Raw genomic sequence first — 27,213 nt, 5'->3', positions numbered from 1 at the left:
AATTTTATGATACATGTTGTCAGAAAAAAAAAACAAAAACAATGCCAGTTTTGTTTTGTTAATGAAATCATCACCTAGAATACTGTGAAAATAGTCTAGTGTACTCATAATAATTCTGTGAAGAATGGAACAAACCAATGATGACATCCAAGTCATAGTAAGAACAGTGTGTTGTGTTTGCATGCCAAGGTTTCTGTCCAAATGATGTTGATCAGGTTTTTTATCAATTGTAACCTTTTTCTCCTTACTTTGTTCCCTAAACAAAGCTTCATACTCCCTACCATCATTCTTTCTCAAGTTCTGTACTTTACTAAAACCTGTAGCCTTGCATTTAAAATTGTGTTACAGAGAAGAGTGAAAGGGCGCTCAGGTTCCATATGGAGGCTGTCTTATTAATAAGCACATACTGTTTTATGCCCTATCAGCAGGAGCCAATGCAAATCCTTAACAGATTTCAGGAGACAAATTTCTGAATTGGACCGTCACAGTGGTTTTATGAAGAATAGGTGCTGGAAATCTGGTTGCTTGTGTTTGTGTAACTTCGCAACTGTTTTGTTGACCTAACAAAAGTATATTTTGACTTAGTAAAGTCTTAAGCTTTACTAAAGTAAGACTTAGTAAAGCTTTAAAAGCCCTAATCCTGATCAAGGTAAAAGAAGTCATGAATCTTGATTCCTTCAGCTTCTAGAACAGAAAAGAAAATCTTGCAATTATGTTGTTTAGTAACATCCAGGATTTTAAAAAAAAAAAGAAAATTTACAGTGAAAATCTGAAAACTTGCAATTATGTTGTTTAGTAACATCCAGGATTTAAAAAAAAAAAGAAAATTTACAGTGAAAATCTGAAAACTAAGATTGTGTGAATGTCATAGAATTAAATTTTCCTTTAAATAATATATTGTTGTTAGTCTTATGGATTTTTTAAATAGCTTTTCTGTTTCTTAGTTGAATGCTTTAAAGGCAGAATGCTCAAGAATTATCTATACTGTCAGGATGGTGCCATCCTGTTTTTGTGTCCCAAATGTCAGTGATGTTATGTTTTCATATGCAGAGTCTCTTCTCTTGGAAGTCTCAAATGTTCTACCATTGAAGTTGTCCCTTGAAATACTTTCAACTTTGCAATGGGATGTGTGGTCATGGTTGATCCTTCCAAGTAGAACAGTATCCGTGAATCTTTTCAGTCTTTTCTGCCACAAAAATTATACATACAATTTTCTTTTTTTTTCTCAATTCTTAAATAGACACTTTTTTTTCTATCACACTTCATGGCTTGTTGTGTTTTAAAGAGAAGATACCTTTAATCTTCCTGGCCCTTTTTCAATTGGAAATAAATGTGCGGGAAATCGCATTGGCAGAGATGTTTTAAAATAATTCTTTGTTTGACAGATGTTTTACAATAAGATGTTCAAGATCTGTGCATAGGTTGAACTAAAAATTAAGCAATCAAGTCTCTTCAGTCCTAACAGCTATGTACGTGCTCATTTTGCTGTTTTATATCTCCCTAGTTAAGTTTTGGTACTTTTGCACAGTTGCTTTTTACTCTGCTGCTTTAGGCTGAGCCAGGAGTAATTGTTTATACCAACTGAAGTTCACATTCTTGTCAATGATAATGGAAAATAGAGTCTTTAGACTGAGAGGAAAGCTAGCTGTGAATTAGAATGGTACAGAAAGGAGGGAAGAATTAAATCTTTGTCAGTTTGGCTTGAAGTTGGATAATCACACTGAAGATGATGGGAATCTTTTGTTGCTTGCAGTTGTGAAGAAGGTCATGAATGGACTGTTTTTAAAATGTGCATGGCCTCAGTTGATATAGTCTAGAAAGAACTTTTGGTTTAATATAAAAATATTTTTTATTTCAAGAAACAACTTTTTTCATTGTTTTTGTCTTTTTGCCATTTATCTCTCTTGGTGTTTGTTGGGCATGTGCTTGTTTGTTTCTAGTATCTTGCTGATTATGCTTTCTCCCTCTCCTCTTTACAGTGGTAGTAGTTTTCAAGTCTTAGGGCTGAAGTGGTGGGGTTTTTTTTCCAGGATCTTTCTTGACAGTTTCTTATCAAAGGTTTTAGAAAAAAAAATCTCAGTCTTTTATTTATCAAAAGTTTGCTATTTCTGATATCCCTAAAGTTAAACTATTTTCCTCCCCCAGCACTTGATAGTTCCTCTACTACAAGCAGTGCCTCTCCTGTTCTGAACAATTATGATGCTCTGGAAGGAGGTGGCTATCCAGGTAAGCAGTTTGTTTTGAATTATTTATTCAAGTACATAAATGTGGGTTTTATTGTTTCTGGTCTTGTTTATTGTTAATTAACAAGTAGATGAAAGGCAGTGCCTATGAAAGGAGCAGGGGAAATAATCAGAGGAAACATACATGTCTTTTTAAATAATTTCTCACAGTTTTAACACTGAAGTTCATATAACCATTTAATAAAACTTCCCTGAATCATAAGCCATACTTTCCATTATAGTATTGAGGGTAGTGCTGAAAATATGCGAAGTGTGAAAGCAGCATCTTTTTTCTAGATTATACTGTTTGCCTGATTGTGTTGTTGACATTAGGAGTTGATAATAGTTGCTGACACATCACAGAAGTTTTGGGAGACCAACAATATCAGCTTGCAGAGATGCTTGGATCAGGTTATTTTCTTTTATTTTTCTTCATTTAGAGAAAATGGCTGCTCTTTTGCTTACTCTTAGCTCTAAAAATATCAGGACCGTCAGGTTGGTTCTAAATGAGCCTACTGGCTGACTACCTTGGTCTTGAAATCTGTAGAGCTGCCAATATTGAGAGCAAGGGGAAAAGATGCAATTCAAAGTAGTTTAGCCACTATTTTAAATTAATAATTGGATTAATTTGGAGGACCCTATGCCTCCTGGCTCCTTTGCCTTGTTCTGGTCCCTGGGAGTGTCACAGTAGTTTGCCATAGTTTGATGGGTTCCTGATTAAAGTAAGATCTCTCTCAGTTAGAAAGCTGGTATTGTTATCCATATAGAGTCTAGCAGGACTACAAATTCTATACCCTCTGGCCTAATAACTAACCATTTTGGTTCAGCTGAAACCATATTCTAAAAATAACTTGGTTTTTTGGGTTTTTTTGGGTTTTTTTTTAAGATAAACAGTCAACATTAGGTTTCTTAAATCTGTTGGAGTTTTTAAATTGTTTTATTGGGTTTTTTTCCCTCGTGGAGTGTTCATGACAAACATGGTTTCTTGGCAGTTGGTTTCTTAAAGTGCTTTGTTCCTTTGCTTGCACCTTTCCCAGTTGACTTCACCAAGCTTAAATTCTCCTGAAACTTAGCTCATATCTGTAGACATTTCGAAAGAGTACTTTCATCTCTTTACAGCTGTTAAGTTCACTGTGGATTACTTTCAGTTTGACCTTGAAAAATAGCAGAACTAAGCTGTGCTGCAGGCCTATACAAGAGAAACTTGCATCAGGTTAAAACTTCAAAAGATACCATGCTTTATATCTCCTCTACCATTTATAAATACTGTCCAAACATAAGGCTGAGCCAATGGAACTATTCTCTAACTCTAGGCACAGCTTTTCATGAAGTAATCATAGAATCACAGAATGATTCTAGTCATGCTATGACAGTTTTCAGAATTGGAGGGGAGACTAAGAGTGAAAGGTCTCATTTGTGGTTTATATCAATTGTATATATTGGAATAAAATGTGGTTCTATTTTTATTCAATTCAACTGACTTTTTTTTCAAATTGCCTCTTTTTGTAAACTAACATTTTGCTTGTAGTGACACAAGTCCCTGGTCATCTTCCATACACACTGTCTTTGTCAAAATTCTTGAAGTAATCTTTCTTTTAAATTCCTTTTTTCAGTGCATAAAAATAACTTGATGGATAATGAAAAAACTTACGAATAGCAATGTTGTTTTGAAGTATTTAGGAGTTTACATTTAAATTAAGAAGGAAATAATGAGTATATTCAATACCTGTGGCATTTCTTTTGTCTTTGCAGAGACACGTTCTGTGACTAGCAGCCCAGTTCCCTCTCCGTCAGTCCTCCAAACATCAAAAGCTTCTAAGCCCTTTGGTTATGGATATCCAGCACTGCAGCCAGGCTACCAAAATGCAGCGCCACCTACTCCTGTGCAGCCCAGTAATCCAGGACACCATTCTGGTTTTCAGCACTATGCACAGGCTTGTATTTTTAATTTTAAAATTACTTCACGAAGTAAATTCCTGGGAAAACCCTTTTCTGTGTGATATATTTCCCCTTTATTTGCATATTTTTATCATTTCTGAGACAATTAACATTAAGTATAATATTGATGTCATAGATCTGGTTCTAAACTTACTGGAAGGCTTTTGAAGGAAAGTTTTAAGTGTGCCTCCAAGTAGTTAGGCTTAACAAGTTTGCTTCACCAGTTATTAGCAAACTCCACACCATTAAGATTTGATGTTTGAAAGAGCTGAAGTTTATTAATAGGAAACAATGAGGAAGCATAAGGAAGTACTTGTTCAGCATATATCAGGGCATTGCTGTAGGCTGTGATCTCAAGCATTAAATGACCTTATGAGCAAGGTATGACATAGGGTCCAGATAAAAGAGCTCTGTAGAGCTTGTGCTGGCTGTGTGTAGTGGAGCAGGCTGCCTGCATCTGCTCTGTTTCCCTCGTAAAGATAGCTCCAAACACCCAAGAAATGGTGTACAGTCACCTGATTCCTGTTGTACACATGTATCCCCTGAGAACAGTGGCAGAAAAAGAGTCGGGTACTGAGGCAAGATACAAATGCTGAAGAATTGCAGAGGAATGTATGTGCAAAGGGTCTTGAAAAAGAAACATACTGACACATAAATCCTGCTCTCTGAAGTAAGGGCCAGCTGACAAAGACAGTGAAACTGCTGTGGTAGGTGATCAAAATTCCTTACTGTATATAACATCCAGTAAGGCTCTCACTGTCACAGGCATAAGCTAAAACGTGACTTGGAAGAAATATTTCATTTAATTTTTATTCTTTTTTAATTGAAAGGGTTGGCTTCATCTTTACTGTAATGTGAGATGAAGTTAGGCTCTTTCAGAAGGACACAGTAAAAGAACAGCAGTTGCTTCAAGTGAATTCAGGTTGGACATATAAGGAGAAAATGCTTCAGGATGGGAGTGGGGAAGCACTAGAACAGATTGTGCTGTGAAATTGTCAATCCTTAGATATTTTGAAACTTAGATGGGTGAATCTACATGAGCAACCTAAACTAACTTTTAAGTTAGCCTTGCTTGAGCAAGGGGTTAGACTATCAGACCTTAAAGGTGCCTTGCAATGTAACTTTTTCTCCTCCTCTATGGTGTTTTCTTTTAATTTAAAAAAAAACTATTTAAAGTCAGTGTCTGTAACTTGAGAAAGTTGATTGTAACAAAAGTTAAATTGCAGAGCAGACAGGGAGAGAAATGGTGTCAGCCTTTTTAGTTGTTTTCTTATGCCTGGAGAGATTGAAGGATTATGTGTGACTTCCAGTGTTGGTTTGTGTAATGAATTTGAATTTTGTCCTATGATACACATTTGGAAGGTGCATCACATTTGTTGTAGCATTTTTAAATTTCTACAGTACAGCACTCCTTTTGTTTGTTTGGGTTTGTAACTAATTGCTGTTGTAACTTATTTAAATACGTGTCTGGAAGGGAGGGCGCTGCAGAAGGTTGAAGGTTATTACTTGAACATGATTGTGTGTTTACCTGTTTGTCATGCTCTTAACTTTACAGCAATATCCAGGTGTGAACCAGCTGTCCTCTTCCTTAGGAGGATTAAGTCTACAGCATTCTCAGCAGCCAGAAAGCTTGAGACCAGTAAACCTTACACACGATAGAAACATTTTACCGGTGTCTTCAGTTCCAGCACCTGTGCCTAACTTGAATTCTGATCTTAGGAAATTAAACTGCAGTCCAGAGTAAGTTTACTGTGTCTAGGACAGTGTCTTATATTTTTTAGTGGGCAATAATTATTTAAAATTTCAAAAAGTGTCTCAGCTGACTCCTAACTTTGAATCTTAGTGATGAAAAATAAATAATAAAACCCCTTTTAACTGAAAGTAAGTTTATCCTCTGAATCATTACACAAATATTGTAACTGTCCTACCATCAGAATATATTATATGCAGTGAGTGTAGCTAGTTTCTGAGTATTTTAATAATTTTTCTATATCTTCACCTTGTTTTATCCATTTAAAAAAAGATAATTTAATAAACACCTTAATGTTACGCAATATGTTTCATAGAATACTTTGTAATATTGCATAGGATTTTTTCCACAAAAGTATTATGATTATGCCTGAATACACTTAATAATTTATGAGTATATTTTACTATGATAATTGTGCAATCAGGTATCCTTTTAACTCTAATTAACGTTAAGTAGTATTATCAACTATCCCAAGTCAAGTGCAGCTAAGTACAGTGGAAAGTGCTTTTTCCCAGAGATTTTGTTTGTAATTCCAAAATAAGTATTCTTCATTGCCTTAAAGTGACTCAGCATCCTTATTCCTGTAGTGAGAGAGCATGGTCCCACCAGAAAACAGAAATCAGAAAACTGAAGGCCTGGGAATCATTCTTACATGTGGAACACTTTTGACAGCGCTATTTGTGCATTGGGCTATTTTAGTGTCTCTTCATCTTATGCAGACCAATGGTTTTGACTCTCTCAGTATTTGGGATCCTTTTCTAATGTTTTCTTATATAAATATGACATTCTGAGTACTAATTAAATACTTTCTTGGTTCACTGAAAAAAATCTTTATAGTGAAGAGAAAAATACATAGTTTTCATTGAATGTTGTATCTAAAACAGTTCTGTCTCTTAATTGCAAGTTGGTTTTGGTATACTTGCATTGCTGAACTACTAAACTGTGGGGCAGGGGGCTATTTTTTTGTTTGTTTCTTTACAAAGCCTTTTTAAAAATCTTTCTGCATTTTTTAATTAAATCATCTTTGTAAAACATAGGATTTCTTAAATTTCTAAGTTCTTTACAATCAGATGTTAACACAATGTTTTCAGCATCTCTTAAAATTTCATTTTTAACATTATATTTCTATTTCCTTTCAGCTCATTTCGATGTACATTGACAAATATTCCACAGACACAGGCTTTGTTAAATAAAGCTAAGCTTCCTTTGGGTTTGTTGCTGCATCCCTTCAGGGACCTGACGGTAAAGTACTTTACTATTTTTTGTGTGTGTGTTTGTTTTATATATGCATTTGTTCAGTTTTCATTCAAACAATGAAATATAATGAACTCTGACTCCTGAGTGTAACAGAACTACAAAAAATTGTCTGTGACTTAGAGAGGAGGAGAGCAAAAAAAGCCTTGAAATTGCTACTTCATTTGAATGCATAAGGGAGAAGCCCTTCAAGTTTATTTTTGTGTTGTTGGAGGTCTTTGCTTGCCTGTGGTTCTCCGAAAAATTGCCACTCTGTGTGTTGGTCTCACAACTGTCAGATACATCTTGAAAAGGTGTTTACAGAGCTCTCCTGAGGAGAGGTGTTCGGTTTGAATGTGTGACTGGCCTGATACTTGATTTCAATAGAACATAAACACAATATAAGATTGAAGCTTTCTTCAATAAGCTTCATTCATTCATTCATGTTAAGCAACTCCTCTCAATGTAATTTATTAGCATTGTTGTAAAAATATGAATAACTATCGGGTATAACTTGTTTTTATTAAATGTGTATACTTTGTGTAAGATTTGCCATCCATCATATTTCTTATAGAGTCATTCAGAAGTTGTCCTTTCATAATTCCTTTTGCCATAGTAGCTGTAACTTAAAGTAGTTTCATTTAAGATCTTATGACATCTTTGATTTTGAGACTATATTAAGACAATATTTAAGTGTTAATTTTTTTGGTTTTAGGGAGAGATTGTTTTTAATAGACATCATAATTACTCTGTGAAATTGGACTAAACAGCTAAAAGGAAAGATGATAGAAAATAAAGTCTCACAAAGCTTTTATGAACTGTACTGCACAGAGGTGATTTCCCTAAAGCATACTACATACCTTTGTGACAGCTTTTCAATGTTTCCTTTTTAGCAATTGCCAGTAATAACATCAAGCACAATAGTGAGATGCAGATCCTGCAGGACTTACATCAACCCTTTTGTTTCTTTCATCGATCAAAGGCGGTGGAAATGCAATCTGTGCTATAGAGTTAATGATGGTAAGTGACTGTAGCAGGAGATGCTTGCATTTATAGAATCTCTTTCAAGTATTTACATTGTATCAATACATGGGATATTTTAGATTAAAAGGTAAACTGCAGTGACAGTGTCCTTATGATCCAGAGATTTTGAAAAGCGTCTTAAGACAGATATGTCGTGCTTTTTCTGGAAGCAAAAGATTGTTTTGCAGTCTTTGTGGACATGAAGAAAATATATTCATAATATGCTGATTCCTTGTCTAATGAAATCAGCTAATCCCACTGACTGCTGTTGCAATATGCAGATGGAATCGTGATGAGAGCTACAATCCAGGCCAGAGGTTATGAGAAATGGTACAGATTGATGCTTTGTTGTGAAATGCTCTGCTTGCATTCCTGTTTTATAGTTGGGGATCTGTTGTTGTTTAAAATACATAAACTTTCTTTCCAGTTACTGAACTTTGATGTTAAAGATATGCTTGAGATATTTGACGTGTTTCTTTTTTATGTATACTTAATGTAAATTTTTTGCTATTGCAATAATTGAAGCATGCCCACATTACTCTGTATTTAGCTGCAATAATGGGGGTTTTTTTCTGACAAAAATATAATTGTATTTGGGGGGTAATTTTTTTTTTAATAGTTCCTGAAGAATTTATGTATAATCCTCTGACACGGTCTTACGGAGAGCCTCACAAACGGCCAGAGGTGCAAAATTCTACAGTGGAATTCATTGCTTCTTCAGACTATATGGTAAGAAAAAGTTTTCATAGTAACTTCAACAGCAATTGCATATTAATATAATAATGCTTGAAATTAATGCTTCCTATTGATCCAGTGGTGTGTATTAATTTTTCTGTGAAGCTTCTCTTAACACCAAGAATAGTTAAATTCATATTTTGAGTTTTGGCTGATGTAAACAGTCAGAAGCTTTTGAGATAAAAGTAATTCAATGTGTGTTGTCATTCAGTGTAGTTTAATGTGGCACAGTCAGATTTGAATCTGATGCAGTGTGATTTCTGCCTTTCTCCCTCACTTGGAGGATGTTTTAAAAGACCAGTAATAGGATAATGAGCAAATTAATTCAGCTTCAAATTTCTAGTTAGTAATTGTGAAGAAATGGTTCTTATTAGGAGTCAACTTACAATTGCTGGGATGGTGGTCTTGTCTGCCTGGGAAAGGCCTACTTCAGAATGACATTTTTAGCAGCAGCAAAAATAAATTATTCTCTTGTCTTTGAATTGAAACATTGTGGCAGACATTTTACAGTGAATAAACGGCTTGGTACATAACTGGGGGAAGGGTGTAGGTAGAATGCTCTAACCCTGTTTCATGGATCACATTGTCCATGTATTGAAAAAACAATGGAATTTAAAAGATGGGAGTCGTCTCTTTTGTCATGTTTGAATTGACTCTTGGAAGGAGGGACTAAAAATCCTTTTTTTCCCCTGAAGTACAACATTTTATGTTTATTACAATTGACAGTTATTAACCACTTGTGGGGATTGTGGTTAAGGCTATCTACATATTGCTTAGTAAATTACCTTTATTGCATAATGTAAACCTTGCATTTTTTTAAGTATTCCCTTTTCCTACTTCCCTTGCTAATGACTAATCACTTTTGACATTTCTTTGAATATGATTTTTGAATTTTTTTTTTTTTATTTTGTAGCTTCGTCCTCCTCAGCCTGCGGTATATTTATTTGTTTTAGATGTGTCTCATAATGCAGTGGAGGCTGGATATTTGACAATACTCTGCCAGTCATTGCTGGAAAACCTAGACAAGTAAGAGTATAAACAATCTTATCAAATCAGCTAACATTTTTGTTATGAAAAATTGTAACTGAAAATTTTGAAGGAAATTTCAAAATGTCTAAACATTCTGTCCCTAAAGGGCAGAAGTACAATTGCCTGGAATTCCTTCCCTGCACGTGTATCTGCATATGATTTAATTACTTATCAGCAAGGAATATTTAGCTGTAATTTCTAACAACATGTTGATTGTACAAAGATTTTTAAATTTCATTCTTCCCCCTTGCCAAGACCAACAAAAATAATAAATTACAACAATTAAATTATCTGGTTTTTGTGCTGAGAGGTCTGAGGTGCTGCAAACTGGAACATTGTAACCACAGGAGTAAGACTGCCTGGATGAACTGTGTTGTTGGTTTGGTTTTTTTAGATCACAGTTGCCCTGTGCCAATTTCTGTGGTTTTATTTTTGCACTGGGACAGTGTGTATGGGAATGTTCATGGTGCATTTTGAGTGAGGGTTAATGAGCTTCGCTGTGTTCATGCCTTTTGACAACTAATCCTGTGGAGGCCTTGCCTGGAAAATTCCTTTCTACAAGTTTTTCTTGCTGAACTTGGTTTTCTCATGAAGAAGCCAACATATACACTAAAAATCTTTGCTTCCATTTTTTGGTTCAGTCTTTCTTTGTTCAGTTTTTTATGACTATTTTATCAACAGAATCTCAGAAACATGCTTAATTATTTTAGGAAAATTCATAAAATCCCATGCTAAGTCCCCAGGAGAATCAGTGCATCCATCTCATTTGATAACCAAATGGTAGCAACAATATTTGCCTCTATTGCTCTTGGTCACTGTCATGGTTTTCAGCACTTCATGATGTTTTTTATATTTTACTCGAGAAATCCCCTGTAGTCTTTAATTTTGTCTTATGCCATACACTGAAATAAGGTTTACATAAAAAATAAATATGTTGCTTTGTAGAGACATTGGATTTTGGTTTAGAGCTGTAAGTACTCTGTAACTACATTAGTAAATGAGGGTTCTGAATCAGGAAATGGCAGAATGCACTGTTTTCTATTAAAGAATTGAGAAGGCTGCCTTCTTTCATGTGTCAGTCTAATGTTTAAATGAACTTATTAAGCTCTCTTGTGGAACAAAGCATCAATATATTAGTGAGTGCTTATCTGTAACACTTGATCTTGTAAACTGTATCATTTCCCCAGCTTTTCAGAAAATGTTGAGGAAGTATTGATTGTATTCATGTTTCAGATCTCCCTTCTTATGTTTTCCCTTCACTTCTTTACAAATGAACTGAGTTTCTTCTAACATCAGCAGGAGCCCTGAGTATCTATATGTCTTGAGAGAGAGATTTAGGGCTTAATAGTTTATTTTTTAATGCTTCAGGCTGCCTGGAGATTCAAGAACAAGAATAGGGTTCATAACGTTTGACAGCACTGTTCAGTTTTACAACTTGCAAGAAGGTTTATCACAGCCTCAGATGCTGATTGTCTCAGATATTGATGGTAAGTAAAAAGAAAATGGAAGCTAAATTTTTGAGAACCTATTATTTTTTTTCTTTTCCCCAGAACAAAGGTTAGAATCTCTCAACTATTTGGTATTAGGTCAATGTTATTGGATGAGGCTATTTTTTTGAAAAATAGTCTTGCATCAACTACAGAGTAGGTGATATTTAAAATCTGAAATTCAATAGTTAATTTTGCTTTGAATCAGACAAGCTTTGTATGGACTGTATTATTCTAACACACTTTTATCTGCATATAATTTACTTATCTGCAAGGAATATTTAGCTATAACACACACATTAGAAAAGTAGACTGTTTCATGGTGTTTGTAGCAATGGGCAATGAAATGTTTGCTCTATTTTAATGTTATTTTTACTTTAATAAATTTTTTATTCTGTTCTCTCCACAGATATTTTCTTACCTACACCAGATAGTTTACTTGTAAATCTCCATGAAAGCAAAGAGGTATGATTGCTCAAAACACATCATAAAATTTAAGGTGTTAAATATTCAAAACAGATGTTAAACTTCCAATTCAAACTTAATCTTCATAATATGTAGTTCCAGTGCTAATTTTTCATTATGGAAATGTTTCATTGATACATCATAGCTTTTAAAATTACAACTTTGTTTTCCTTAGTGTGTTAAAATAGAACTGAAATATTTGGTACCTATTCTGCCACTTCAGTCGTGGCAGTAGAGCTTTTTGGAAACAACAGAAAATCTCAAGCTTGCAGAATCTCATATAACACCTTTCAATCTGTTCTGCAGCTGATAAAAGATCTATTGAATGCGTTACCAAACATGTTCACCAATACAAGAGAAACACACAGTGCATTGGGCCCTGCTCTTCAGGCTGCATTTAAACTGATGTCTCCAACGGGCGGTCGGATCTCTGTGTTTCAAACTCAGTTACCGTCTTTGGGAGCGGGGCTTTTGCATTCCAGAGAGGATCCCAATCAAAGGTCGAGCACAAAGGTAAAAGACTTCCCTTACTATTCATTTCAAAAGACTAAGGACTGGCCATGTCTTTCTGACTTGCATAGTTCTGCAGATCAATTGCTTCGTCTTCATTTATAGCAATTAACTAAATCTTAATGATGTCAATGTTTATGCATTTAAGATTACTCCTTTATACATGTATGTGTGGTATTACTTGTTTTGAAGTGCATGAACTGTCTTTGGCCTTTGGTCCTTAATTTTCCTTGGCAAGCAAGAGAAGCTGCAAATATTTGTGACTCAGTTACTCAGATGCTGCTGAATAATATGTCTTTTGGTCCATGAAGTCTAAAAACCATGATTGTTGTCATAACTCCTCCCTGTATGATTTATTTACTCAAGGTGGTCCAGCATCTTGGTCCAGCAACAGACTTTTATAAGAAGTTGGCACTGGATTGCTCTGGCCAGCAGACTGCTGTGGATTTATTTCTCTTAAGTTCTCAATATTCTGATCTAGCTTCTCTTGGTAAGGAGTACATGATTCCCTCTTTCTGCACTGTTGTGTCTCTTTAGAAGCATGGGCTACCTCAGGAATTCTGAAGTCATGTAAATACTTTGGCGCAGCTCATGTTGCAAAGGAATTGATCCTGAAGTTGATGGAAATAAAGAACAGAAATATTACATTGGTGGTATCAGACACTTTATTCTAAGGTTTCAAAGTTTTAAATGAGAAGTATTCTCCTGCTCAAGAACAGGAAACAGAAACGTGGCAAGGAATAAATGAAGTTTAATTATAGGGGTAGAACAGAGTTTTCATCCTTTGATAAATTATCCAAGATTTGTCTCTGTACAAACACTTAATTTTACCTCTACACCTTTAGATCTTTCTGCAAGCACTTCAATCTTAGCTGCCAAATGTAGGATGCTTATTGAGCTTGGCGTATAATTAGGTCATTATGTCATTATCATTTCTATCTTCACTTGCCTGGGTCTGGGACAGTTCTCATTGTCTTTCTGATGTGGGTGATATTGAGAGGATGAAGGTAGATGTTACTTGTGGAAGTCTGGACACAATTTTTATGTCCTGATTCCATGTTACAGTTTTACTTCGTAACTGTATCTTTCCTTCCTTCACAGCTTGCATGTCCAAGTATTCTGCTGGATGCATCTATTACTATCCATCTTTCCATCGCAGCCATAATCCTGCTCAGGCTGAAAAGTTGCAAAAGGACCTGAAAAGATACCTTACAAGAAAGATTGGATTTGAAGCAGTTATGCGCATAAGATGTACAAAAGGTATTTCTTAAATACTGATTCCTATGGAACCATTGGTGTAAATGTGTTAGCAATCATTTTTAATGTGCTTAATCTTTAGCAACATTAAATTCAATGTGATTTTTCTTTCTTTGAAGAGTAAAAGAGTTATCTTCTTTATGCTAAGTTGGCTTTTGGTGTTTGATTTTTTTTGTTTGTTTGTTTTTTTTAGTTGATAGTACCATCTCTCTTTAAATTGATATGTGTAGTGTAAGGGAATCATTCACTTTGGAGTGTTCAGAATTGAACATGTACTCTACAGGATCATGCTGAAATGTCTAATGATTCATGTAATTGGTTCTACACGATAGAATTTTTACTGTTTTCTTTGACCTTAGCTTGAGGGCTCGGGTTTTAGTTATTGGTGAGAGTTTTCCATGCTGTTTTAACCTCACTCTGAATATTTAATCTGATTCTAGGTCTTTCAATACACACTTTCCATGGGAATTTTTTTGTACGATCTACTGATTTACTGTCCCTTGCCAATGTCAATCCTGATGCTGGATTTGCAGTACAAATGTCCATAGAGGAAAGTCTGACTGACACATCTTTGGTTTGTTTTCAAACAGCTCTTTTGTATACATCCAGTAAAGGTAAATAAATTCAAATTAGTTGGTCACTGGGGGTTTTGTTTCTTTTTATGGTGTAATGTTTGTAAAGTTAGTTCCACAGCCTTTTGTTGTGCTCTGTACCCTAAAAGAATCTTGTCAGAGCTAGCAAGCCTACTTGGCAGTTAATCACATAATGGAAATCCTTATAAACACTGTTTTATAGTGAAAATTTCATCTGCATTTGACATAGTGCTGATTCAGCAAGACTTTTTTACTTAAAAGTCTGGCCATTGTTGCAAACAGTAACATGTTCAGCAGGCATTTTGTCCAAACACACAGACCTGTGATGGATTGGATCAAGCTGCAATTACTACACTGGGTGAGCATAAAGAATAGCAGCTAATTTCTGTGGTAGAAGATGCCACAAAATTTTGGGATGGATGTCAGTGTACTTCATTTGTAGGATCAAAGACACTTTCTGTGGATGTTGCTAGTTTGTGTTATCAATTTGTGCTTCTTTAGAGTAGAATTTTAATAGGTTGAGACAGGAATGGGAGACAGTGTTGCAGCCGTTTCTTGACTGCTAGAATGGGTGCATCTTAGATGGGAGGAGATGCTGTAATGACTGAATTTGTTAATTCTACCAGGGGAGAATGCAAAATGATTTCCACTAATTTCTCTTAGGTGAGCGTCGAATTCGAGTGCACACACTTTGCTTGCCTGTAGTGAGTTCCCTGTCTGATGTGTATGCAGGAGCAGATGTACAAGCAGTTGTGTGCCTCTTAGCAAACATGGGTGAGTACAGGTCAGGAAGATTCACATGTTTTTTGGCATCTTCCTAATTTTGACAGCCATTTAAATTAAGTAGTGAACGGAGCCTGGGTATTATCAAAAAAGCTTGGAGTGCAACACACTGGAGCGTGTGTGTGCAAAAGATGACAAAACCAAATTCATACTGAAATTGTGAACTGAAATACTCCTTGTTCTGAATACTTAGTTGACTTTAGGCTTTTAAAAGGAGCCTTCTTACTTTGTTCTCTGGTGGTTAGTAAAAGACAAAGAATCATAACACACTTGGATCAAATCTCTCATTTTTGTATCATCATTATCATTGTTTTTCACTCAAACTTTAGCATTCTAGGATTACTTAAGAAACAGTAATTCAATTTAGTGAGTTGCTGGAGACTAAAAGGGAATTTCTGACAGCAGTGTATCGGAGGTATTGATTCTTCTATCCTTCTGTTGTTGCAGGGTTGAGGATTCTTACTTATCCCTTAATTGTGGGTCATAAGTAGCTGTTTCATAGACTGATCTCTTCTGTTAAATGTGTATTACTCTGTGCAGCATTTTAACATGTTCTATATTGTATGTTAATATTGAAATCATTTAGAAGAAGTAAATTGTAATTCTGTGTCTTCTGGGATTGGAACTAGATGATCTTTAAGGTCCCTTCCAACCCAAACCATTCTGTGATCTCCTCTTAAATGCACATTCACTCCAGCAGGTGGCTTCCTCCAACCAAAGGATTTGCAGCCCTTGCTTAGCAGAGAAAGATGAAGCAGCATTTACAGTAATAACAATTATGCCACTGAAGTAATGGAAGAAATTTCTATGTGAGAGAGGAAAAAAAAAATCAAAATAATTGCTGCAGATCTTATCTTGGAGGCGGGGCAACAGCATTTCAACAATAGCTAAGTTGTTTGTATAAGGTTTAAATTTATATTTAGACTTCACTATGTATGATTGCTTTAAAAATTTCTTTTAATTCTCCAAGAGTACAAACCAGGGAGCCAAAATGAGCTACACTATATATTTGAGCATTATGAAAGTGAGTTTCTGTATGTCATCTAATTTACTCCTAAAAAAAATTAGGACCACAGATGTGGTTTGGGGGAGCTTTTAGTCTTAAAACATGACTTGGAAGCACAACTCAAATTTTCAAAGTTCAAGGGAATGAATGAGGCCTTGTCTGGTAACTTCTTCCCTCCTTCTAATCCCCCAGCTGTGGATCGCTCAGTTTCATCCAGCCTTGCAGATGCAAGAGATGCCTTAGTCAATGCTGTGGTGGACTCCTTGGCAGCATACATGTCAACTGCCTCAAATCTGCAGCAGTCCATGCTGATAGCACCAAATTCCCTCAAGCTTTTCCCACTCTATATTTTAGCTCTTCTCAAACAGGTATGTATGATCTAGTGGATTAGTGTTTGATGTATAATTCATTGTTCTGTTTGAAGAATTCTTCAGTTCTAGGTCAATCAATGCCTGCACTTCTCTAAAATTGTGGAAGTTGGATTATCATCTTTATGCTAAGAGGACTTTATTGTAGAAGATTACTATAGTAGCTTATTTTAAATTGTTAATGCCTCAGCATTTTATTAGTTTACTTGATTTTGAATTTATGTTGTTCTCTCTTATATTGCTTTAGAATTAAAATAAACATATAGTTTACAATCAGTATTTCTCAGATTTTGGCAGCTCATTAGTGTAGCCCATAAAGGTTGTTGGAAACTGCTTATTAGTACTTCTTCATTTTTATTTTATGAAGGCAGAAACAAGTATTTTCCAATACATAGTTTTTAAATTTCCAAGAAGAAAAACGAGTTTCCATGGAAATACAGTAAAACTTACAGAATTTTGAAAGTTCAAATAGAAGTAGTTACTACTTTTTTTTTTATTATTATTTTTTACTGATATCTTTGTTTGGATTACTGAACATCATACTTTAAAAGAGAGAGCTTCCTGCAGGGTTTTGTTATGAATAAATCTCACTGCTTAAAGTTTTTCATGTCTGACAGTTCTTGGTTCTGTTATGAAGAATAAACCTTTATATAAATCTTGTAAGAGATCTGAGCATAATAATTTATTTTCTTTGGCTTAGTGATTACTTCAGTCTCTAATATACTGATTATGATTTTTTGATACTTGCATGACAAATGCAGTTAATGATGGGGAAAAGCAGACCATTTATTATTGAGATCTGCGTAAAAGACAAATAAGAGTGGCTGGGAAAAGTTGTTTATGTTTGGATTTTTTATTATCATTATTAACAATAATAAAATATAGGATATAGAGAAACCAAAATCAAAGTGCCTGTGGCAGCCAAGAAAGAGTGATGTCCTTAGCTTTGTTGTAGAAGTGAATATGAACTTTGATTATAGGAATGTTCTCCATTGAGTTAGAATATGATGTTTAATTCATTGTGTTGCTTCTCACAGCAATTGTGTACCAGTTGCTTCTAAAGGAGATCTGAAAAATTCAGTAGGAGAGAGTTAAAAAATAAATTTTATCCCATGGGAGTCTAGTTTCTCCCATAAAACATGAAAGTATGTTTCCTTTCCACAACTTTTCCATGACATTTCATTCTTACTAGTATAAACTTAGTTAGTCTTGTGCGCATACGTACCTTGCCTGAACTCTGCTTGCCTTGTGCTAGCCTTCACTAGTGAGTTTCACAGGCCAGTGTCACTTGTTAAGAATAAAAATGAGAAATGCTGGTCCAGTTGCATGTAAATTTTAGAAAAACTGAGGGGGAAATTTATTCTCCTGCATCAATAAGGAGGGGCTAGATTATGTTTTTAAAATCTTGCTCAAACTCTATGATTAAGATTCTACCAATAAGATACATTTCTTTACAAAAGCTTTGCCACCTTTGCTTGACACTGAAAAGTCTGAAATGCACTCTTACATGTGACATAAAGTACAGGATTTATTTGAGTAATAATGTTCTCTTGCAGAAAGCCTTCAGAACAGGCACAAGTACACGCTTGGATGATCGTGTCTATGCAATGTGCCAGATGAAGAGCCAACCTCTTGTTCATTTGATGAAGATGATACATCCCAACTTGTACAGAATAGACAAGTTGACTGATGAGGTAATGTATGAAGCCTGATAATAGCATTTCCTAGTTTTAATGACCCATTAAATTTGGTGCTGTGCTGCAGTAATTTTATGTTATTTAATACAAATGGAGCATTTTCCCTAAGTTATAAAAAGTCAAGGAAAACATTTTTTTCAAGTTTTGAGTTGCATGTACAGTAGTGTGGTATGAGCCGAACTCTGGTTTTACTTCATCTTGTTTCAATGACCACAGTAATGCCATCATTTTTTATCATACAAAGAAAGTAAAGATATTGTATGTATGGGAGACATTTTCAGTGTGTTTTATTATTTAGAACTGAGGTAAATAGGTGTAGTAGATCTGATGGATGATTCAAGGTTTTATATACAGAAATCAGATATAGTTGCCCGCAATAACAACCTTCCAGTGGTTTTTCAGACTGAAGTGGATAAAACAGAATTTTACTTCTAGATGGTTATGATCAGACTGAGAAAGTACTTCATGTACAAAACCAGCTTTTATTATTTCCTCTTATACAGACATAGCCTAGGAAATGGATGCCTTTTTTTAATAGTAAGAAGCGAGATGGGGTTCTATTTGAGGTGAAAGTTAGTAATAATGGCAAAAATAAGGGGGTTTCTAAGTAAGATTTTATGAGTTTTTTAGTCCCTAGTTTTGGAAAAGTATATGCAGGAGTTTGTTTCTAAGTGATACAAGATTATAGGGTAAACTGAATAGTTTCAATGGCAGTGGTATTGTATTATTCTGTTCAGCCCAACCTCTGAGCTATTTGTAGTCTTAAAGTTTCTTTTAAGGTATTTCATAAACTAAAATAGGTGAGTCTAAGCTCAGTGTTCTTCAGTGGAGTTATTATTTTTGTATTCCACCCTTACCAGTCTTTGAGACACCTGGTCTTGTGATGTTCTTTTTGTGGCACTTTAGTTGAAACACAAGTGTGCTCCTGCTGTAAAGAATCTGCAGTGTCTTTAGGAGATCCAGTTTTATTAGCAGTTAGTTTTATTTATTATTTCAGATCAGTTATTTGGAGTACAATAATACAAAAATAGGTCTTATTTTATCTACTGAAATTAATTGACTAACCAGATATTAAATCATAACAGAATGCTAATCTGCCATTTAATACTACTTCAGTTTAAAGTATTCGTGACAAAAGCTGCTCTTAAATGTCTTGTTTCTTTAAAAAATTCTGTGAAATTCAAAAAAATTAAAATTGAATTTAAAATTTAATTTTAATTTAAATTTTAAAATATTTAAAAAATATTACAGAATTCCTTTAAAATGTTTTTGCTAGTTTTCTTTTAACATTTGATTCTTGAGAGTATTGAGTCAAGCCTGGAACTTCCCCAAGTGGAATTCAGTAGCTTGATTTTCATAACTATGCCTGAATCCCCAAGTGCTGTGAGTCTATGGCATTATCATATGAAATTTTTTAAACAGTGATTTTTTTTAAATAATCTTATACTACATGGGCATGTGCTTAGTCAGTAGAGTATTTTTTCCCTATATTATTTGCAGAATGCTTCAGAGATTCTTGAGATATCTGGCCTGTTTTTGTATTGGAGGAGGAGGCAACTTTAATATGAAAATATTGGGGGGTTGTGTACATGGGGTTTTTTTATTATTGTTTTGTTTGTTTTATTGCTGGGGAGAAAGGCAGGGTATTTTTTAATAGTTAGTGCAAACAGCAAGATTCCTTAGTCAGATCAGTCATAAGGCTCTGTGGACAAACCCAAGGATCACTTCATGCAGGATCTTAAATCAGGTGACTTCCTGTTAATTGAATGCAATAATATATGGAACCCTTCCTTACAGGGAGTAGAATTTCATGGTTTTCTGCTCTTGCAACATTTCTAGTGAAATTGAATGCAATGGAAAGAAAACAGAGATTGTTTGTAGAAAACTTAAGTCACCAGTAGTAATTATTTTGAAATTCTGACATCTGTAGCATCAAAACTGTTACATAAGCATCTTAAATTAACTTGCATTATTATGTTTTAGGTATTAAAGTAGCCCTTAAAATAAGTAGCATTCTAGAACTGTTTGATGTACATAATCATTTTAGGCTTAGCATAGTATTTTGTTATATGAGAATACTCAGAATTTTGCTAGAGATTATCAGTGTTTTTCCTGTTTTTTGTTACCTTTAAGGGTACAATTCTAGTGTTATTGAGTATTGGGTTTTTGTTACAGAGTACAATACACGTAAATGACAGAGTTGTTCCTCAGCCACCCCTTCAGAAGTTGTCTGCAGAGAAGTTGACAAGAGAAGGAGCTTTTCTTATGGATTGTGGTTCAGTAAGTTAAAATTTCACACATGCTTTTAAAAATAACTTTCTAAGGAGAAAAAGAAAACCAAAAAGCAGTGCCTGCTGTCTTATTAAAATAAGTCAGCTCTCAGCAATAACTGTGTGGTGAATCAGCATTCCAGGTAACCTAACAGTAATCTGTGTTCCAGCGAATAGCTTTCATATTTTGATCTGAGGCTATATTTGTCTTTGAGGCTATAGAGGTTGATTTTTCATGCAATACTGGTCAAGATATACCCAGAGTTCACATCAAGATGTTTTTTATGGAATTAATGTATTTTTCTTTTCCAGAATTTCTTTTAATGGCTATTAAATTGCACATACTAGAGGATTTAGCAAAACACTTGGTGCGGGAATGTTCTCAGATATGCACAAAGAGTAGGTTTATGATTTGTAGCCTGTGTTATGTAAGAGTTGCAACTGAGAGAGAATTGGAGACTGAACAAAATCTGTAGATATATTTTAAGGCATTTGTAGAAATTGCACTAAAACACACACTCAGTTGGATAAACCATTATGCTACCCAGTGGCAGTCTAGAAGGTTCTTTTAACCTTGAATCACTTCAGGGCTGAGTGTCAATGTAAAGCCAGCTTTTGTCTCCAGACCTCTGAAATAATTACTAAAATAAGCTTTGATAATTGGTGCTTTGCTACAACTTGTTTAGATTGGGAATCCAGTGTGCAGTAACCAACAGAATGGTGTGACTTCAGATAATTTGAGGGGTTTCATTTAAGGAGGTAACATGGGAAATTACTGCATTAACTGTTCCATTATAAACGTGTCCTGCAACATCATTCCTTCAGTATTTGAATTCTAGCTATATATTTTTTAATATATTTAATTACCTTATTCTGTTACCAATGTACTGATTATTTACACACTTACTTATGAATATAGACATGTATGTATGAATTGCAACTGGAGCACTCAAGTGATACATTTACATGGGAGTTACTGTTCTGGGATTATTCCTATTGCATCACCACTTGCCTCTTCCTCTAAAATGTATGCAGGGCCTTTTCTAAAACTGATTCTGACATCTTACAGATTTTTTATCTTTGGATTGGAAAAAACTGTGATAACAACTTCATAAAAGATGTCCTTGGATACCCGAATTATGCATCAGTGCCACAGAAAATGGTAGGCATTTTAATGAGCTGAGCTGTAAATTGCTTACACTTGGAATGTGCATTCAATCTATTTATTTCTGCATTTTCAGTTTTTAATTATGTAACTATGAGTTAGGTTGGGTTTTTTCATAGTTAGGTACCTTCTAACCTCTTGTGAGCTTCATAGGAGCCAGGTGGAAGTTGTCAGATGTTTTTAAGGAAATAATGTAAACATGTAAATTTCATCATTCATGAAATACCAAACAGTTGCTCTATAATATAACTGCTTTTAATATTTTAATGGAAGTACATGTGCATTCACAAGAACGGGAAGTAATTTCACAGGATGAATACAAAAATTACCTATTCAGATGTGTTAATAATTAAGATTAGAGTTAGTTCATTGATAACATAGTTTTCAGAAGCCTTGTGTTCTCTGAACCTGGTGTAAGTTACCAAATCTGTGATATGACACACAGGCCTGTAAGTTACAGTAAGAGTTAAGTTTACTCAGCTTCCAAGCCTTGACTCAATGTTAAAAAGAGAAACTTTCAGCTGTTAGAACATCAGAGACCCTTGGATGTGTGTTTTGGTGGAGGGGTTTTTATGTTATAACCTGTACCTGTAATCTAGTGTGTGAAACAGAGCAGCAATTAAAGAGAAGTCTCCTCTTCCATAAGTAGTGATTCCATAATGGATCAACAAGGATGGACCCTTTCAGGACACTCTAGGAAGGTTCAGAATCAAATGGTTATATCCAAATAGTACCACAAAATGATAGCATAGGAACACATAGGTAGATATTTTCTGCTTACAGTTGCATAGTTTAAAGAAGGAAAGTGACAAGAACAGGTTAAGAGTGGTAAGCTTTAAGACTACTATAAAACTGGACTGCTTGTTCAGAGTTTTGTATTTTGCATGTATTAACAATTTAGAACTGTCCCCCATGACCAGCTGGTGGTCCAGAAGAACTTAGATAAAGGAAGGATGATAATTTTTTTCTAATGGTTATATAGCATCTATTATAATGAAAATGAGACAAAAAGTTACATGAAGTTATCTTTGCTTTTAAGTTATGCTCTCATTCTACAAAGGTAGCAGTAGAACTACTTTAACTGAAATAAATTCCTTTGTGTCAGGTTAATTGTCTTTAAGCGTTGTATTGGCTGAAGAGGTGATACATTTAGCTCAGTGAATTGCTCAACTCTTTTAAGTCTATTTTTTTCAGATTATTCCCTAACCAAATAGTCCAGTAGCATCTTCCCGTCGATATTTAGATAAAATTCAGATTTTACTTCTTGTTTCTTCAGTGATGCAAAGTGCAACATGTAGAAACTGGATTGACAGAAGAAGATACAGGCAAGAAGACGGCAAAAGCAGCATTTTGAAGAGATTACTTTGCTGTCTAAAATCTTTTGCACTTAAAACACAGTAAACTGTGTTTTTAAAAGTTAAAGATGTACTCCTTTTAAAGTTAACTTTTAAAGTTAAAGATGTACTCCTTCCCAGATAGCAGTGCACCACAGATAGTATGAAGTATTGTCCCTTTAAGCTGAAGAAAAACATCTGTGTCTGTAAATCCTTAAGTAACTTCTTAACAGAGGTTGTGGCTTGAGTTATGTTACAGCTTTCAGGATCTGTTTTTCTTAAATAGTTTCAATAATAAAAGGTGATGGTTTCTTTCAATTGCCTTCAACCAGACACAGCTTCCTGAGGTGGATGCACCTTCTTCAGAAAGGACACGATCTTTTATATCTTGGCTTAGAGATAGTAGACCTTTAAGTCCAGTTCTTCAAGTAATAAAGTAAGTATTTCTATTATGCACTAAGTTGTTACTAGCAACTTGTATTTACAATTTCTAATTAAGACTGATGAAAAGTGAGTGTATCTGTCTTGGAAGAAACTGAATAACATCACCTTCCCAACTGATAAAATGCTGTTTATAAAACTGTCTAGTGACAAGGGCTTTCTTTGAATCTAGTGCAAATTCAGTTGCTCATAGTTTTATTGGTAGGAATTAGATGCATATATTTAATAGGAATATACTAAACCTCAGTGGATGTCTTTATAATCAATGGTGTTAACCAGGTTAGTTTCTGGTATAGCTTTTATAATTTCATTATATCTGTATAAGAAAGATTCAAGTAAAGTTAGTAATATGTGGATGGTTTAATAATTGTATGTATTTGTTACTGAGATCTACAGGACAGCAGCTGATAGATGAGTCAAGTTCTGAAGCCTTTTCAATCTATGACTTGCTTAAGGAGATTTAAATTCTATGAAATATTTATACTTGAGATTACATTTCACTTGTAGAGTACTTGTTTTACTGAGCTGGGCAGGAGATCACTTTTTAGAGAGTATGATGACTTGCTCAGAGAAATTACACTGAAATATAGGACTGAAGGTCTTGAGCTGTTAGCATTGTGGCTGCTGCTTGAGTTGTAGGAATTTCTGATAGACCATAATAAGTAGGAGAGCTTTGCTGCATGCTGCACAACACTGGAACAGAGGACTGTGTCCCAACAAATTTTTATGGGGCAATAATTTTGGGTACTAGGTCTTTGACATGTTACCTTTTCTGTTCTGTTGCTAAGGAAGAAAGTCTGGAGAGGGGATTGAGATTACATGTAAACAGAGATGCAGTTTTTTGCATTTTTTATTGCCACCAGCATATATTTTAGCCTCATAGACAAAAGAATTTTTACATTTCCTTTTTTGTGTTTCTACAAGATACTCAAAGTGCTCTATTTCACCTGCTTTTCTGCCATTTTATATACTTAAAAAGATGCTGTTGTTTGATAGTGTATTGCAAACTTCAAGATTTTTTAGACTTTGGATTATTTGCAATTGTAATCTCTTTGGACTGAATTTATATTCCAAATGACAGTCAGCAATTTATTAGAACTTGTCCCTCTGAATTTGCAGTGAATTTTTTCGGTCAAAGTTTGATTTTGCTCAGTACCTTCCCTTCTTCTTTCAGAGATGAGAACCCTGCCAAAACAGATTTTTTTCAGCATTTAATTGAGGATCGGACAGAAGCAGCTTTCTCGTATTATGAATTCCTACTTAATATTCAACAGCAGATTTGTAAATGACCAAGGAAGAGGTAGTGGAAAAAGTCTGACTTCAGACAAGCATGGGCCAAGAGAACCATATGGGAAGTTACAGAAGTGGATGCTTGTTCTACACAACATACAGTGACCAGCACTGTTTTGGAAGCTTTACAGCTAAAGGAGTATACATTTCCAAAAGAATTTTGCAGATTTCCTTCAGTCTAAAAGTGCTACGAGTGATGAAGCTGTTTCACTAGTAAACTTTAAAATTGGTTTGTACACGTTTCCAGTTGTGCAGCGGTATGGTGCTCTGTTTATTGCAAGCTGGTGAATTTATGTAGCTATGTGGGATGATATTTCTTAACAAAATGTACAATTAGGTAAAGCCTTTTTTCTTACATTTGTTATAGTAGCCCTTCCAGATCCAAATCCTTAACAGAGATGTCAAAGGGCAGTGATGTATGTTGGTTGTTTATATGCATTTCTTTTTAAAAGGAATGGTTCATACTTGCTAAAGACTTCAGCAAATTCCCTGTGAAAGTTGTAGAGTTTCAGTAAAGTAAATCAATTGTAGAAATAAAATATATACTGTACATAGGTATTACATTTGTAAAGAAAATGTAAAAAATGTAACTAAAAAAAGACCTAGCTCATTGTGCAGAAGTGTTGAGTGCTCCATGATGATGAATTGTTTTGTCCCAGGCTAGACAATGAAGTTGACTATTAAAACATGATAAAAGTATCAATGTAGAAGGAATATAGCTGCTGCTTCTGTTAATTTTAGGTGAATTATTTATGATTGGCTTACTAATTAAAATATTTTGCTTTATCACGTGGTTTTATATTTATGCAACTATAATCATTTTCCAGCTAAACTCTTACCAAACTGAATATTGAAGAAAACATGTTTACCACCTTATTTCACAGACCTATGGAAGGGAGAGAAAACACCATATATTCTGAAATGAGTTTTGATACAGAGTCCCTAAACCCTTTCTAATGTATTATCCTAAAGAAGGCATATCTGTTAACCTAGTTTTGTATTTTATAACTACTATAGTCTTGGTCCAGGTTTCTGTAACTTGTGTTGTCTGCCATTTAGAGTAAGTGTGGGTAATCACTCACACTTGTAGATTTGAATTCTGCTGTGATCTAAGGAAAAACAAGAAGGGATATAAAAATTAATTACATTACATCAGTGAAAGTAAAGGCTTTAAAATGACAAAATTCAAAATGTAATCACACTTGCATATTTCAGAAACTTTATTCTTGCTAATGTTTTGGTAACTCAAGGGTTTGGGCTTTTTGATAGATTATTGACAGATTTTTTTCAGTTTGGTGAATTTGGGATGGTTTTCTTTGGCCTTTTTTTTAGAGACACAATAGAATTAATTCATTAAGCACAATCAATCATACTTAGTTTCCTGAACTTTGTTTATCTGTTTGGTTTAATGAAATGTGACTACAATGGAATAATTAAGTACAAAAAAGTAAATTATTATTAGTATGATTACATTTTAATTTAATGTAGCCTTGAAAACGCTAACATTGTATTTTAACTGCTATAGCCCCTGAATCAAATATTCAAGGAGAAAATGTACTAGCTATGGTTTGCAAATGCTTTAAAAGCTACAACAGTTAAATTGCACCAGTAGTGTTACTCTGCATGTTAGCACAAACTCATTGTTTGGAGAAGATACCTTATATTTGTGTGTTGTCCTTAACTAAATGTGTTTAAGTTACCCAAAGAATTACATAAGAGAAACTTTCCATTTAGTTAATTAATTTATCATGTAATAAACATCTAAGGCAATGCTGAATGTTGTCCTGAAATCAGACCTTCAGGATTTCAGTGCTTGTTTGTAAAGTAATGTGCATTGGGTGAAAGCTAAGTGATGCTGAAGAGTGGGGCATCTTAAAAATCATTTGTATTTGTGAAGATGAGAGGAGCATGTTAACATTTCAAATGCTCCACGAAGATGCTTCTGATTTGTGAGTTTGGTGTTGATATCTGGGAACACGTTATGCCATGATTAATTGCAACGTATTCTGTAAAATCATTTCTTAAAGCTTTATTCTTTTAGTATAGTTTTTGAATATAAAAACTATGAAAAATACATCTTTAGAGCTATTTGTTCAGTAAAATTATTACACAGCACAGAGAATATATATATTTTTTTTAATAATTATAGAGCACATCTCCATTCTGACTGATTTTTGGTTTAAATTTTAACAAGATAGTCTCATGGAAATACCTTGAATTTGAAACATCTCAGTATTCAGGGTACTGATTTTAGTCTTCCAATCAATAGAGTATCTGTGGCATGGCAAGAGTATCTCTCTGAGAAGGACCTGAGTGTCCTGGTGGAGAACAAGCCTTCCATGAGCCAGCAGTGTCCTTGTGGCCACGAAGGCCAATGGCATCCTGGGGTGCATTGGGAAGAGCATTGCCAGCTGGTCGAGGGATGTGATCCTGCCCCTCTGCCCAGCCCGGGTGAGGCACATCTGGAGTGCTGTGTCCAGTTCTGGGCTCCTCAGCACAAGAGGGACATGGAGCTCCTGGGGTGGGTCCAGCAGAGGCCACAAGGGCTCCAGAGGGGACTGGAGCATCTCTTGTGAGGAAAGGCTGAGGGAGCTGGGTCTGTTCAGCCTTGAGAAGA

General features: G+C 34.8%; 1 protein-coding gene across 2 annotated transcripts in view; it reads left to right on the top strand.

Moving 5' to 3' along the window:
• Nucleotides 1–26,693, top strand: part of SEC24B (SEC24 homolog B, COPII coat complex component) — a 46,830-nt gene extending 20,137 nt beyond the window's left edge. For both annotated transcript variants that reach the window (XM_084204799.1, XM_084204798.1), the window contains 20 exons: nucleotides 2,146–2,226; nucleotides 3,975–4,156; nucleotides 5,716–5,900; nucleotides 7,050–7,152; nucleotides 8,037–8,163; nucleotides 8,786–8,895; nucleotides 9,815–9,927; nucleotides 11,299–11,417; nucleotides 11,827–11,882; nucleotides 12,189–12,395; nucleotides 12,759–12,882; nucleotides 13,494–13,652; nucleotides 14,090–14,263; nucleotides 14,906–15,016; nucleotides 16,224–16,399; nucleotides 17,956–18,093; nucleotides 20,272–20,376; nucleotides 21,436–21,528; nucleotides 23,198–23,301; nucleotides 24,481–26,693. In XM_084204799.1, coding sequence (XP_084060925.1) covers nucleotides 2,146–2,226; nucleotides 3,975–4,156; nucleotides 5,716–5,900; nucleotides 7,050–7,152; nucleotides 8,037–8,163; nucleotides 8,786–8,895; nucleotides 9,815–9,927; nucleotides 11,299–11,417; nucleotides 11,827–11,882; nucleotides 12,189–12,395; nucleotides 12,759–12,882; nucleotides 13,494–13,652; nucleotides 14,090–14,263; nucleotides 14,906–15,016; nucleotides 16,224–16,399; nucleotides 17,956–18,093; nucleotides 20,272–20,376; nucleotides 21,436–21,528; nucleotides 23,198–23,301; nucleotides 24,481–24,595 — 2,582 coding nt within the window. In that variant the 3' untranslated portion in view covers nucleotides 24,596–26,693. The remainder of the gene's footprint in view (nucleotides 1–2,145; nucleotides 2,227–3,974; nucleotides 4,157–5,715; nucleotides 5,901–7,049; nucleotides 7,153–8,036; nucleotides 8,164–8,785; nucleotides 8,896–9,814; nucleotides 9,928–11,298; nucleotides 11,418–11,826; nucleotides 11,883–12,188; nucleotides 12,396–12,758; nucleotides 12,883–13,493; nucleotides 13,653–14,089; nucleotides 14,264–14,905; nucleotides 15,017–16,223; nucleotides 16,400–17,955; nucleotides 18,094–20,271; nucleotides 20,377–21,435; nucleotides 21,529–23,197; nucleotides 23,302–24,480) is intronic.
• Nucleotides 26,694–27,213: the final 520 nt, after the last annotated feature.

The sequence above is a fragment of the Fringilla coelebs genome (assembly GCF_963513975.1).
Source record: "Fringilla coelebs genome assembly, chromosome: 4".
Lineage (NCBI taxonomy): Eukaryota > Metazoa > Chordata > Aves > Passeriformes > Fringillidae > Fringilla > Fringilla coelebs.
This window is presented reverse-complemented; position numbering and strand designations above follow the sequence as displayed.